The sequence below is a fragment of the Apus apus genome, chromosome Z, assembly GCF_020740795.1.
Source record: "Apus apus isolate bApuApu2 chromosome Z, bApuApu2.pri.cur, whole genome shotgun sequence".
Taxonomy (NCBI): domain Eukaryota; kingdom Metazoa; phylum Chordata; class Aves; order Apodiformes; family Apodidae; genus Apus; species Apus apus.
In genome coordinates this window covers 10,868,974-10,881,837 of record NC_067312.1, presented here as the reverse complement: position 1 = coordinate 10,881,837, position 12,864 = coordinate 10,868,974, and the positions used below count along the sequence as shown (strand labels likewise).

Here is a 12,864-nt window from a genome sequence, read left to right as displayed (position 1 = left end):
ATCAGAAGTGGTACACACACTCGAAGTATTATGACATGTAGAAGGAAGATACTCCTGCTTCTTCATTTCAAATAACTTGTTGATAATGCCTAGTTTTGCTTAATGTATAAATAAATGCTATGAACATAAATGGGCATGGGAAGATAGCCTTGCTTGTGACTGCTAGGGTAAGGAGTAAAATAATACAATACTCTCCAAGTGCCACTTACTTTAACATATATATGGAAAAGTAAGAATTTACTTTTTGTCAGAGCAAGGTCATAGCCATAATGTCTGCACTGATTGTGGTAATGTGTCATTGGTTCATGAATCCTGACATGTAGTCCAGAACTGCACAGTGAGCTAATGGTGTGAAAAAGAATTCAATTTTTGTTTGCTTAGGAATCCTTGGGAATCCCACAGGGAAAAAAAAAAAAAAAAAGTTACTAGTAATAAATTTCTCTTCCTGGTCAAAATTACAGCAAAAGAAGAAGGACTTACATGCCATTGATCAGGACCTGGACTGGGCGGTTGTTGACTTGTTTGTCGCTTTTGTGTCGATTCTGAAAATGTGATTGGTAGGTTAAAAGACATTTCCAGCAAAGGAAGCACACAAGAGCTGCAGGCAGTTCATTAACGTTTTAGGGTTTCACCCATCTGGCTGAATGGATCAAGGCAGAGTGACCACTGAGTCATAGTTGAGCCCATTTTTACAACAGTAACATTGGGCATAACTGGACTGCAGAAAGCAGGTGGCAACATGGGGCTTGCTCTAGAAGGGAAGAAGGAGGGTAGAGCCTTATAGGTGACTTAGGACAGTCCTGACTCAACTGGTGTTGGACCCACCCATTTTAGTTTCGTAAGCTAAGCACCCAGAGAAGTCCATTCTTCTGCTCTGACATGGAAAGTGGCCACGGATATTCTGGCATTTCTCCCTAGGAGAGCGCCTAGTCACTCACACCTGCCTACTTGGACATTGCACAGACACCCAGAGCACCAAAATAATTTCATAATGAGAAAGTCAGATGCTAAACCTTGGTCTAGCATCACCCTGAGAAGTCAATGGGATTTTGACCATAAGCTCTGATGAGAGCAAACTTTGGGCAAAGCTGTACAAGTTTGAAAAACCACACACAGGTTGCATGTTTCTTTCTGCCTACATTGCAGCTAGATGGCAGAGAATGAGTTTTCCAAAGTAGATGCCTAAGAACAGACTTCTGTGCATGCATTCAGACATATCTGTCAGTGACCACATTTTCAGACATACTGAGTAGTTTCAGGGAAAGGCAATGAAGCTGATGAGCTGCTCAGTAGTTTGGAAATCCTAGCTCCTTTTTAGGTACCATAGATTTGGGGATCTAATCTTAGACCCCGTCTTGGCCACAGACCAGTTCTCCAACTGACTGCCACTGGCTGTTGTTTATTTTAAGTGTTTTGCTATAGTAATTTTGCTGAAGAATCACAAGCAAACTCCAAAGTACAGGTCAGTAATACAGATCTTACAAAATCATCAGTGGCATCCTTGACTCCTGACACAGCCAGCACCAGCACAAGGGGCACCACCGTTGTAAACCAGGCCAGTGAGGAGATCTGAGGAATCAGCTGTTGGAAGAAAAGATCTGAGTTGAGAAATTTACTCTCTGTTCACCAAAAAGATGGAAACAAAACACCATTTTCTGTGGAAGCTGCAGATAACATTTGTCTACAATATCTGAATAAAGACAGAAATGCAGATCTATCATTAGTATGTGACCCCAAAAGAGTGGGACAGCCAGGAAACCCATGCTTTGCTTACGAAACAAGACATGATTTAGGATATTAACATGGAGCTGTCAGGAAGTGCAGTGGGTTGGTCTTTCTTGTTGATCATAACTTTAGGATTGCCAAGTCCCCCGCGGGTTTCTCTGGAGACACTGACATGGACAAGCCTGTTGTGAGGGACTCGGTGCTATCTGAGCAAGGTCAACTGTGCAGAGCCTTCAAATGGTTCTATTTTTTGTTTCAGTAACTCTTCACATTTGGCTGAAGTAAACTCGGAACAATAAACAACATACAGCTGTTGCCAGGGCTGATCTTGCTCTTCCCATCAACAGAGCCATTTTTGCTTCCCACATCTTTAAGAGTGAGAGGACTCAAGATTTGAAGGTGACTCTGTCATTACTTCAGTGATGCAGAGATGGATATCTTACTCCAACATAGTTCTCCTTTTCCTCTAAAAGAACATCAGTAATGATGGAAGCAATGTGATACAAGCATCACTGTGTCTGTCAGACTGGCTTTGGGCAGCATCAGCTGTATATGCATTGTGAAGTTGACATTTATGCCCCTAAAGTAGCTGCTTAGGGGTGGAGAGCTGCTCTTCGAGATTGCTCCTTCCACTGAACTGTCACAACCCTCATCCTACAGGCACCACCAAATCCAGCCAGGAGGAATGATGGCCCAGCACAGCCCTGCTCAGCTGTGGAGGCTGCAGAGACACGTAACTGCTACTTCCTCCCCTAACTGGGAGTGTGGATGTCCTGCTGAGCTGTGCCAAAGGACCAGGGAGGCAGAGTTCCCACAGCCTACCCATCACATCCACTCCTGATGCAGGAAGAGATGCTTCCAGTGCTACAGGGTTGGAGTGAGTAGACAGAGGAGGGAAAATAATTAAATGGAGGAATGAGTAAATACAAAAGACTAATGGCTGCTTTTTAGCTTGTTGATGAAGGTAGAAGAAAAAGATGTATGCTTTTATATAGAGTAACTCCTAGATGCTTCAGCAAAAGACACAGTGAAATAATTTAAGGCAAATTGTTTGAAATACTCTGAATTTAATAGACAAACAGCTAGAGTGCAGTACAACAACACAGGAACAGTGTTGTCAGCATAGCTGAAAAGGCACTTTCACTAGTGTCTTGAAAAATATATGTGGGCTGATATTTCCCTAATTCATTCCCTGCAAATAAGCAAAGAAGATTGTGTGTAGTTTATTACAGGCTTAGCCAATTTTTTCCTGTGCTTTTTTGATCTGCAATTGAATAAGAGCTTTTGAAAAACCCAATTTTGCAAGCTTGTGTGCACAAAAATGATCAAATAGTATACTTGAAACATAATCAAAATTATACCTTTTTTTTGACAATGTGTATTCCAGTATGACTCAGCAGCCACAGAGTGTGCTGCAGTTATCCATATTCTAGCAGAGCACAAAGGGGCTGAAATCCTGGCATTAGTTTCTCCCGTGTGTTCAGCTTTTAGACAGAGTGGTATTAACCACAGCGATGGGCAACGTGCAACCCAAAGCCAGTGTTGCCAGTGGCCGACAGGCTCAATATGTGACACCTTCCTCACCCTGCTGAGCAGGGAGCAGCAACAGTTCAGTTTAGGCAAACTAGCTCCAACCTTCAGCCTTCCTGATGTTAACTCTTTCCTTCCCAGGTAAACAGTACAGGTTACAAATTTGTTCTTCTTGCTGTTCCCTTTGAGGCTGCCAATGGCATTTGCCTTTAAGCGTATGGATAAGAGACAAAATCCTTTTGTACCACAGGAGGAATAAATAATGCAAATCCAAGGACAGGGAACACTCAGATGTAGACAAATAGGGGTAGTTTGACAAGGCAAAAAAAGGTACACAATTTGTTGAAAACTTTAATTATATTTTTTTTGTCGTTCAGTTCAAACCCCCATATCCAAAGGTAAGAGAGGAAATGACTTATTTTTCTGTCCTGCTTTCTACATTAAGGTGTTAGTAAAAAGTTAATTCATAGCAGGGATATAGCTTGTGTTTTATTACAACTATTAAGGCATAGACCAGGTTTGATAACAGACAGCACAATCAGCTAGAAACAGCACAGTGAATTCTTACCTGCAGTATCAGCAAGAAGAGAAAGTAAGCATTGGCTATTCGCTGAAACTGTTCAAACAGGTTGAGAGGCAGGAAAGTGAAGAAGTTGTATTTTGATGTTTTAATTGTATTGTTCTGTAGGGGGAAAAAAAAGAAATAGGATTGGTACAACAGGAAACAAAATTATAGCACAACCCATTTCAACTGTGTTTTTACTTGCTTATATTTAGCAATAGCATTGTTCCCAACAGCAGCTCAAAAAACATTTCCTTTTCCCCACCACACTCATGCCAAGCCTGGTTAAACAGGCATAATTTCTCTCGGGATTGGTGAAAACGTGGTGCTCAGTTTATGCCAGTGCAACTGCAGGTAGATACAGGTGCATGGGTCTACATACGAATGGAGATGCATCTTCTCTTTACTCGTCTTTCAACTTACACAATGCACAAATAGAATTGAAAACTGTAACCAAGATACAATTAAGATATTTTGTTGGTAGCGTCTACAAAGCAGTGTCCAAAAATGCATGTGAGGTCCATTATCTGTAACTTGTCTGAAACACTGAAGCACCATTTAGCTGGACAGGCCCACAGGAGCAGACCATGACATTATTATTTTCAGCTGATTCAGCAGTGCCTCAACTCTGCAGCTTGGAGCAGTGGCTTGTTTCGATTCCATAAAGATCACTTGAAAGCAGCGTTGAGCAAACAGCCACTAACGCAAGAATTCACCACTTCACTAAGAGAGCTGAAGCTTTGTTCCCTATTTCCAGTTTCCTTCTCCAGTTGTGGATGACCCCTCCAGCTGCCAGCAATGGCTTCTCCTCTATTTTTCACCTTCAAATCAGAGAAAGACCCAAGCTCAAGATTACAGAACTGGGTATTTTCTTCCCTGAAGTTCAGTGCTCTCTGGTCCAGTTCTTGCCACCTGCTAGACGGGCTCAATCCATCATACTGAGCCCAACAGTGTTGTCTGTCCATTCTGTTTCTAAGTGTGCTAGACCTTCTCGTTATGTGAAGTTTATCAAGCACACATCCAGGTTTAATCCTGGAAGCACATATGCCATCTGTTGCCAGCACATCTAAAATTTTTCCCCTAGAAGCTCTCCAGAAAATGCCTATTAACCCCCTTCCAGGAAACAGGTGTGACAGCACAAGGAGTCAGATTACACAGGGCACCTTCATTCAGGAATAGATTTGCTGGTTCAACAGAAGAGAAAAATTGTAGAGACTGTAGTATTGTAATATTCCTTAGATATTGCTAAGCTAGTGGCAGGGCAGGAGCTACCAAGTACAAATCACAGACTACTTTCAATCCATGCATTAATCCAGGATCCTGACATTTAAACTGGCACATATCAGCATGTTTCTGCCATTAATTCACCATTGCAAGGTATGTGGAGGGGAAGCTATTCCATAAGGTATGTATGGAAGAAACTATTCCATTTTAGGCATTACTGGATTTCTGGCTATGTCCAGACACAAAGTATGGCAACATTCTTCAGCGTTAACTTCATGTTTTATTCCTTGTATAAGCCAATGAATAACTCCTTAAAAGAGCAGGAATGGAAACGCCCTTTATGGAAGAGCTAGCCAAATCTTCCCAATGATTACACTCTGGCAAGGAAAGCTGTTTGTCAGTGATCATCATATGAACAATACTGCATGTGTTCTGGCATAACGTAACCATTCCGGGTGTGGTTAACTCTGTCTGATCTTAATGTCATGACATATGGCTGAATTTTGTTCATTTCAAAGTTATTCACCATGGGATATGTGCTGCACATGAGCTACACGGACACTGCTAAAACAGAAGCAATGAATTAGCAGCATCCTCTGCAAACCCACCATACAGAGAACTCAATTGCTTGATGAGTCTGTGCCCAGCAGACAAAGAATCTAGAAGATTTTTTTAATAAAATCTGGATCTAAAGATGTTCCCTGCCCACTAATCTGAAGAAAAATATTGTGGCCACTTACTTTAAAAAAGAGAAGTCAGTAGCTGCAGGAAAAAGTAAGTACAGAGGACCTGACCTTTGTGCATAAACTGGTTTCAGAGGGTCACATACAACATGGGAAAAGTTTCTCAGTAAACACTCACAGAAAGTTTGTAGATCTTTGCATGCAAAAATCTCAGAGTGGGATAAGAAAAGAATGGGAGTGGTTTATTTCAATTCCTGCCTTCTATTTCTGTCTGCTAATTACGTCAGGAAAACCACTGAATGAACCAGGGCCATTCATTTTGTTTCCTATTGCCATTAGGCATGGTAAAAACCCCAGACATAACAGTTTCCAAATGCTTCACTGTAAGAATCTAGATATCCAGTATTTTCTACAATGTTCAGGATTGTGATTGTGTTTGACAGACACTGTCTTTAGGGACACTACAGACATCAGGGTAAGGACAGGGAGCATTTATTTGATCTTCTCATTATTCTAGAATCTGTAATTAAAACTGAGCACCAGAAAATACGAACTCCTCATAATGACTATGAAGATTTCTAGTTCTACAAGTAACTTGTCCGTGGCCCTCAGGAACTAGAGGAATATCAATAGTAAATGATAAAAACAAACAAGGGAAAACTTCAGCTTTTCTAATTCAAAGCTCTGCATTCCCACACCACAGACACAGCTGAAGCTGTGCAAGATAACATTTGTGTTTGCACGCAACACTCCAGGGCTGTGTGCTTTGACAGCTCAAGCTCTCTCCAGTGACTTCAGGGAAATCTCAATTGGCCTCTGCTCTTGATCTTACCCTCTTTTGTGATGCTTAAAACCATCACACCCTATTGTTCCTTCAGAGCTGTACCAGAACCTGACTCTGGACTGGGAGACGTTACTACAGGAACCTGTGACACCACAGGGTGGGAACAGTCCATACACACCCATCATTTTATAAGCAATGCTTCTAAATACATCATCCTTCTTATCTCCGCCATGCTCTGCCTCCAGTGAGGGAGACTCCCCTGTGGGAAAAGCCACAGAGAGGAAAAGTCTTTGAAGCAGCGATCAAGTATTAAGAGTCCTTACAAGAGCTTCTGGTTCTCCTTTAGATTTATAAAAAAATTAACGCCCAAGAAAAGCAGCTCTATGTGTCAAGAAAAAGAGGAAGGGCTTCTACAGGTACCTAAACCAGAAAAGGAAGGTTAAAGAAAGCAAACCCCCCCTGATGAGCCACAATGGTGAAATGGTAAAAACAGATGAGAAGGCTGAGGTTCTCAACCACTTTTTTGCCTCAGTCTTCACTGGCAGCCCTTCTCCTCACAACACTCATGTTGATAGCCCACAAGACACATACCAGAGAGACAAAGTCCCCCCCACTGTAAGTGAAGATAAGGTTCATGACCATCTGAGCAACCTCAAGATATACAAGTCTGTGAGACCTGATGAGATGCATCCCAGAGTCCTGAAGGAACTGGTGGATGTAGTTGCCAAACCACTATCCATGATACTTGAAAAATCTTGGCAGTCAGGTGAAGTCCCTGGTGATTGGAAGAAAGGACATGTTACGCCTGTACTTAAAAAGGGTAGAAAGGAGGACCCTGGGAACTACTGACCTGTCAGCCTCATCTCTGCGCCTGGGAAAATCATGGAACAGATCCTCCTAGAATACATACTAAGGAACGTGGAGGACAAGGAGGTGATCCAGGACAGCCAGCATGACTTTACCAGGGGCAAATCCTGCCTGACCAACCTAGTGACTTTCTACAACAAAGTGACGACATCAGTCAACCAGGGAAAAGCAGTGGATGTGATCTATCTGGACTTCTGCAAGGCCTTTGACATGGTCCCCCACAACACCCTTCTCACTAATCTGGAGAGATTTGGGTTAGATGGGTGGACTGTTCAATGGATAAGGAACTGGCTAGATGGTTGTGTCCAGAGGGTAGTGGTCAATGGCTCTAAGTCCAGATGGAAAACAGTGACAAGTGGTGTCCCTCAGGGGTCAGTGTTGGGCCCAGTGCTGTTTAATATCTTCATTAACGATATTGATGGTGGCATTGAGAGCACCCTCAGCAGGTTTGCCAATGACACAAAGCTGGGTGGTGCAGTTGATATGCCAGAGGGACGAGATGCCATCCAGAGGGACCTGGACGAGCTAGAGAAGTGGGCCCAGGAGAACCTCATGAGGTTCAACAAGGCCAAGTGCAGGGTCCTGCACCTGGGCCGAGGTAACCCAAGATATGAATACAGGCTGGGGAAGGTCACACTTGAGAGCAGCCCTGCGGAAAAGGACCTGGGGGTACTAGTGGAACAGAAGCTGGACACGAGCCACCAATGTGCTGTTGCAGCCCTGAAGGCCAAAGCCATCCTGGGCTGTATTTAAAGAAGTGTGGCCAAAAGAAGACGGAGAGAGATGATTCTGCCCCTCTGCTCTGCCCTGGTGAGACTTCACCTAGAACACTGTGTCCAGCTCTGGTGCCCCCAGCACAAGAAAGATGTGGAGCTGTTGGAATATGTCCAGAGAAGGGCCACGAAAATGATCTGACGGCTGGAGAACTTCCCTTACGAGGACAGGCTGAAAGAGCTGGAGTTATTCAGTCTGGAGAAGAGAAGCCTCTGGGGGGAGCTCGTAGTGGCCTTCCAGTACCTGAAGGGGCTACAGGAAAGCTGGGGAGGGGCTTTTCACAGGGGCTTGCAGCGAGAGGATGAGGGGTAATGGTTTTAAGCAGAAAGAGAGATTTAGGTTAGAGATCAGGTGTAAATTCTTCAGTGTGAGGATGGTGAGACACTGGAACAGGCTGCCCAGAGGTGTTGTGGGGGCTCCATCCCTGGACGTGTTCAAGGGCAGGTTGGATGGGGCTCTGAGCAGCCTGTTCTAGTGGGAGGTGTCCCTGCCCATGAAGGAGTTGGAACTTGATGATCTTTAAGGTCCCTTCCAACTCAAAAAATTCTGTGATTCTATGTGTGCCAAGCACAAAGATGGGAATCAGGAGCTTCTGTGGGCAGCCCCTGTGTGCACCTGTGTCTCAAATGAATAAGCACGAGAGTGGATACCCACCATCAGCTTCAAGCTCTCCAGGTGCCAAGCTTGACACGAGAGCAACGTTGTCTGTGGGTGAGGGATTATTCTCATCTGCTCTTTTCAGGGGCTCGATTCACACCTCCTGGAGGTGTGACTCCACCAAAATGCTCTCCCTAAGAATAGTGCTCATCACGCCACAGTTACACAAGTCCAGATCTGGTGGATGAGCTGTTCCTTTGGGGGTGTTTTCAGAAGCCTGTCTGTGACGTCTCACTGCAGGCAAATCATCTCACCATTTAAGTCACTGGAAATAAGACATGCTGCTGCTTTTGGGCCAGATACAGGGTCTAAAGTGTGACATCCAGAAAAGGCAGGGTATGGCAGGGTATTGACCACCTGAATGTAAGCCTCTGGCTCAGTGATATGTTCATTTCCAGCAGCTGGGCAACCTGGCTCCAGGCAAATTCTGGTGAAACCTTGGCCATTCTGTAGGGAGTTGTTGTGTCATGATACTTGGCAATTTCACTGGTAGAACAATGTACAGACTTAGGAAGCAGCTGAGAAGCAGAAACGCTTTCCCAGGTGTTTCATTAATGCCTTGTGGCAGGAGTGGGATTCCAGTAGCACTTGGTCCAACTGCAGGGCAGTGGGAAGGCAGAGGGCTGCCAGCTGCAGAAATGTGACCACAGGGCTGTGAATGTGCTCCAGAACATGTTTAATAACTTGTGTAAGATGGCAAGTGGTGCTGCAGAGACTTTGTTTTCATAGGTAGTACAGAATAGCCAGGCTAGATCTGTTTTAAGCCCACCAAGTTCCCACCCTTATTCCTAATGGTGGGCAGCAGCTGCTGCTGAGACAGAAGACTGAGAAAGGCCAACAGCATTCTGATGGGGTTCATCTGATCCCTGTAAAGGTCTCATTCTGACCCCCAGAAGTAAAAGACTGGCTGAACACCAGAAATAAAAGAATCTATATCTAGCTCACACTCCTTTTTCTTTTCTTTTCTTTTCTTTTCTTTTCTTTTCTTTTCTTTTCTTTTCTTTTCTTTTCTTTTCTTTTCTTTTCTTTTCTTTTCTTTTCTTTTCTTTTCTTTTCTTTTCTTTTCTTTTTTTTTTTCCTTTTTTCCTGTTTCTTTTCTTTTTAACAGGTTTGGGAATTTCTTACATATGTAACTCCTCAACCCCTTCCTGGCAGCAATAATAGAGTTCCAGGATCCCAGCACATGTTGAGTATTCCAGGAAAATCTCTAGGAAAATGTGGTCACTGGTTGTCTTTTCCCATACTGTTCCTCCTGCCTGGAGTCATCCCAGCTGTTAATTGGTGTAACATTACAATGCTGAGTGTCCTTATCATGGTGGTGCAGAGAAGGACCTGGGTGCAGATAGGGGTGGCATGGCTTGATGACCTCACTATTGCTTGCACACCAAGTCCAGGATCTAAAGGTCTTGTCTCTTAGTCATCTCCTTCAACTCCTTCAACTACACTCCCTTCCCCTCCCACTCAGCTCAGAACCTGAAGCTGCTGCCAGACAGGGAGGAGAAGTGAGGGAGAGGGCAGAGCACTGCTGAATGGTGCAGAGAAGGCAGACTCCAAACTACCACCATTAAGGTCTCACACAGCCAGACTCCCAACCAGTAAGGTAGGAGTTTTTTCTCCATGAGGTTTAAGTGAAGATGAAGAGTGGAGAACTTGGTCCAAGTCTATGGACTTCACTGGAGCTCGTATCTAGCACAGCTCAACCTTTCTGGGCTCCTCAGGGCCTTAAAATTCCTTGAGGGCCTTGACCTTACCTGGTGTCTCCATCCACAACCCTCGTCCAGGGCTCAGGAGCTCACTTAAGCCCAGCCATGGGACTTAGTTCTTGCCTGAGCTACATGTGTCGTGTCCTGTGTCCTAATTTCCTAGATGGACCTACCCAGGTTTGCCTCGTGGGTCGACCTTGCGCCTATGATGTAGTCTTACCTTCATCCCTGTTTCTTGCAGCTCCTGATGGGGCTTTTTAAATGGACCTTGGTCCTGTTTCCTCACCTCACTTTGTCTGGGATGGTCAGTGTAGGCCCCACTACTAGCATCTTACTTACTTTGTCCCTTACTTATTTACTTACTTACGTTGTCTCCTCTGACCAGATGCTGCAGGTCTCACCCTGGTCAGCAAGGGCATTGTCTGTGCTGGGGTCAGCCTCAGCTCCCACCTTGTCCACTCTCACAGGGAAGCCCTGCTCGGGTTGCTCCCTGACGGTGCCTCAGCTGGTCTTCAGACCGACCCAGATAACACCTTCCTAAATGCAGAAGGAGCGGTGCAGGTTGCTGCTTCAGGGGCTAATCACAGTGCTTTTCACACGAGAAGACAACACCCCCTTCAGCTTCGTGTGATAAACACCAGACATCATTTGCAGGTTGAGGACGGGAAGAGAGGGCAACTGTTGCCACCATCCTGAGTACAATGAGAAGGTCCTTGAAGATAACCCACAAGGTATGCTTCTCACATTGAAGCATGCAAACAGAGGAGGTGGAGCAGAGTCTGAGCTTTTAGAGCTCCTTGCTCTCTCATTGAATTTCAAAGAGATAAGAATCCAGCTGCTGATCCAGCCCAGGGCAATGTGTGTTTGCCATAGGAAGTCATATACCTCCCTTCTGTTTCACTAGGGAATTTATCAGGTGACCAGGGAGAACAAAAGCAGAGTCCAAGCAGCCCCCTTGCTGCTGGCCCTGCAGAAAGGATGCTGGTTTGACCCTATATCCTGATCCAAGATAAAATTTGTCATTGACTCACGGGCTCTGCATTTCCTCTCCTATTGTCTGAAAGCCAATATCAAAGTTGTTTTCGCAGCCCTTTGTGACGTCCCAGTGCAGCTGTGCTAAATTCCAATGTGAAAGCAAAGAAATAAAAGGGAATTGGGATCAGACTGAACATCAAAATCCTTCAGCACAGATTTTCTTCTCCGGAGTGTCAACAGACAGAGAGCCCCTCGTGGTGGACCTACACGGGGCAGTCCTCTCTGCAGCAGTGCTGGGAACAGTGCAGCCAGGTTGAGTTTCCTCAGATGACGACCTTGAATAAAACCCTTGAATCTTGCTGGACCACATCTGACACCCTCCCTGTCTCTTTATTTCAGCTTTTACACAGGTGAAGTCGGGAATGACCCTCCAGTCTGCAGTGTGAGTACACACAGGATTAGGACTTGACTTTTCATTTTCACAGACCTATACTGAGTCCATTTTTGTGTTGCACTAAAAGCCTTTGCATGCCACTCATTCACACTTGGTTTCTGAGTCATTCCTAACTAATTTTGTGAGCTCGTGGGCAGTACATACCTTCACACTCAGCCCTTCCAGTTAACTGCACAGCACCTTGGTTTAAAGTTGGATTTATTTTTCTAAGCTACTGTGTTCTTGCTGTACAGGACAAGGCCAAGGATGTCTGGGGCTGCATCAGTCTAAGAGCTCTGTTTTCAGCTTCAGTCCTCACCCTAACTCCAAATAAGCCAGCCCTACCCAAGCATTGCCATGGCTTGAAGTTACTGGCCTTTAACACAGGTGCTCCTGTTATTTAATCACAGCAAAATTCATCAGGAGAGGCTTCTTCAGATAAGAGACACTTCCCCTATCCCCACCTCAGTCTGTACTCCCTCCATTCACATGGAGGAAGGAGATGGCCCCAATATTCCAGCCCACCACACTGCACATTTCACATGCCCACAGGGCACATGCAGTTATTCCTGTGAAACTGTCCCTCCACTTCACCATGCAGCTCCTGTGTTCCAGAGATTCCCACTGTGTGCAGCTCCTGGCCACCCCTTATCCTCAGCCTACCGGATCGGTCCAGCATCCTTCATTGTCCAACCCTCCTGCCTGGCTGATGCTCAGCTAGAGAGGTTCCATGGCTGCAGCAGCATGGCAAGGACACTCTGCAGCTTGGCCTCTTGATTATTTTCTGATGAGATCCAAAGTTTCCTGCAAGCCCAAGTGTGATGGATCTGGACATGCCCTTGCATGCACTGGCAGTCACTGCTTTCTATGGTACAGTAGCAGGTTCCTGCAAAGCTGGTTTGAGCACATTTGGGAGTCTTGCCTCATACCAGGAGGGCCAGCTTTCA

At 45.0% G+C, this 12,864-nt stretch overlaps 1 protein-coding gene across 3 annotated transcripts in view; it reads right to left on the bottom strand.

Moving 5' to 3' along the window:
* LOC127395609 (phospholipid-transporting ATPase ID-like) overlaps positions 1 to 12,864 on the bottom strand; it is a 93,205-nt gene that overhangs the window by 42,768 nt on the left and 37,573 nt on the right. For all 3 annotated transcript variants that reach the window (XM_051642775.1, XM_051642777.1, XM_051642776.1), the window contains exons 4-6: positions 3,824 to 3,937; positions 1,483 to 1,581; positions 481 to 542 (exon numbers count right to left, since the gene is read on the bottom strand). In XM_051642775.1, the coding sequence (XP_051498735.1) occupies positions 481 to 542; positions 1,483 to 1,581; positions 3,824 to 3,937 (275 nt within the window). The remainder of the gene's footprint in view (positions 1 to 480; positions 543 to 1,482; positions 1,582 to 3,823; positions 3,938 to 12,864) is intronic.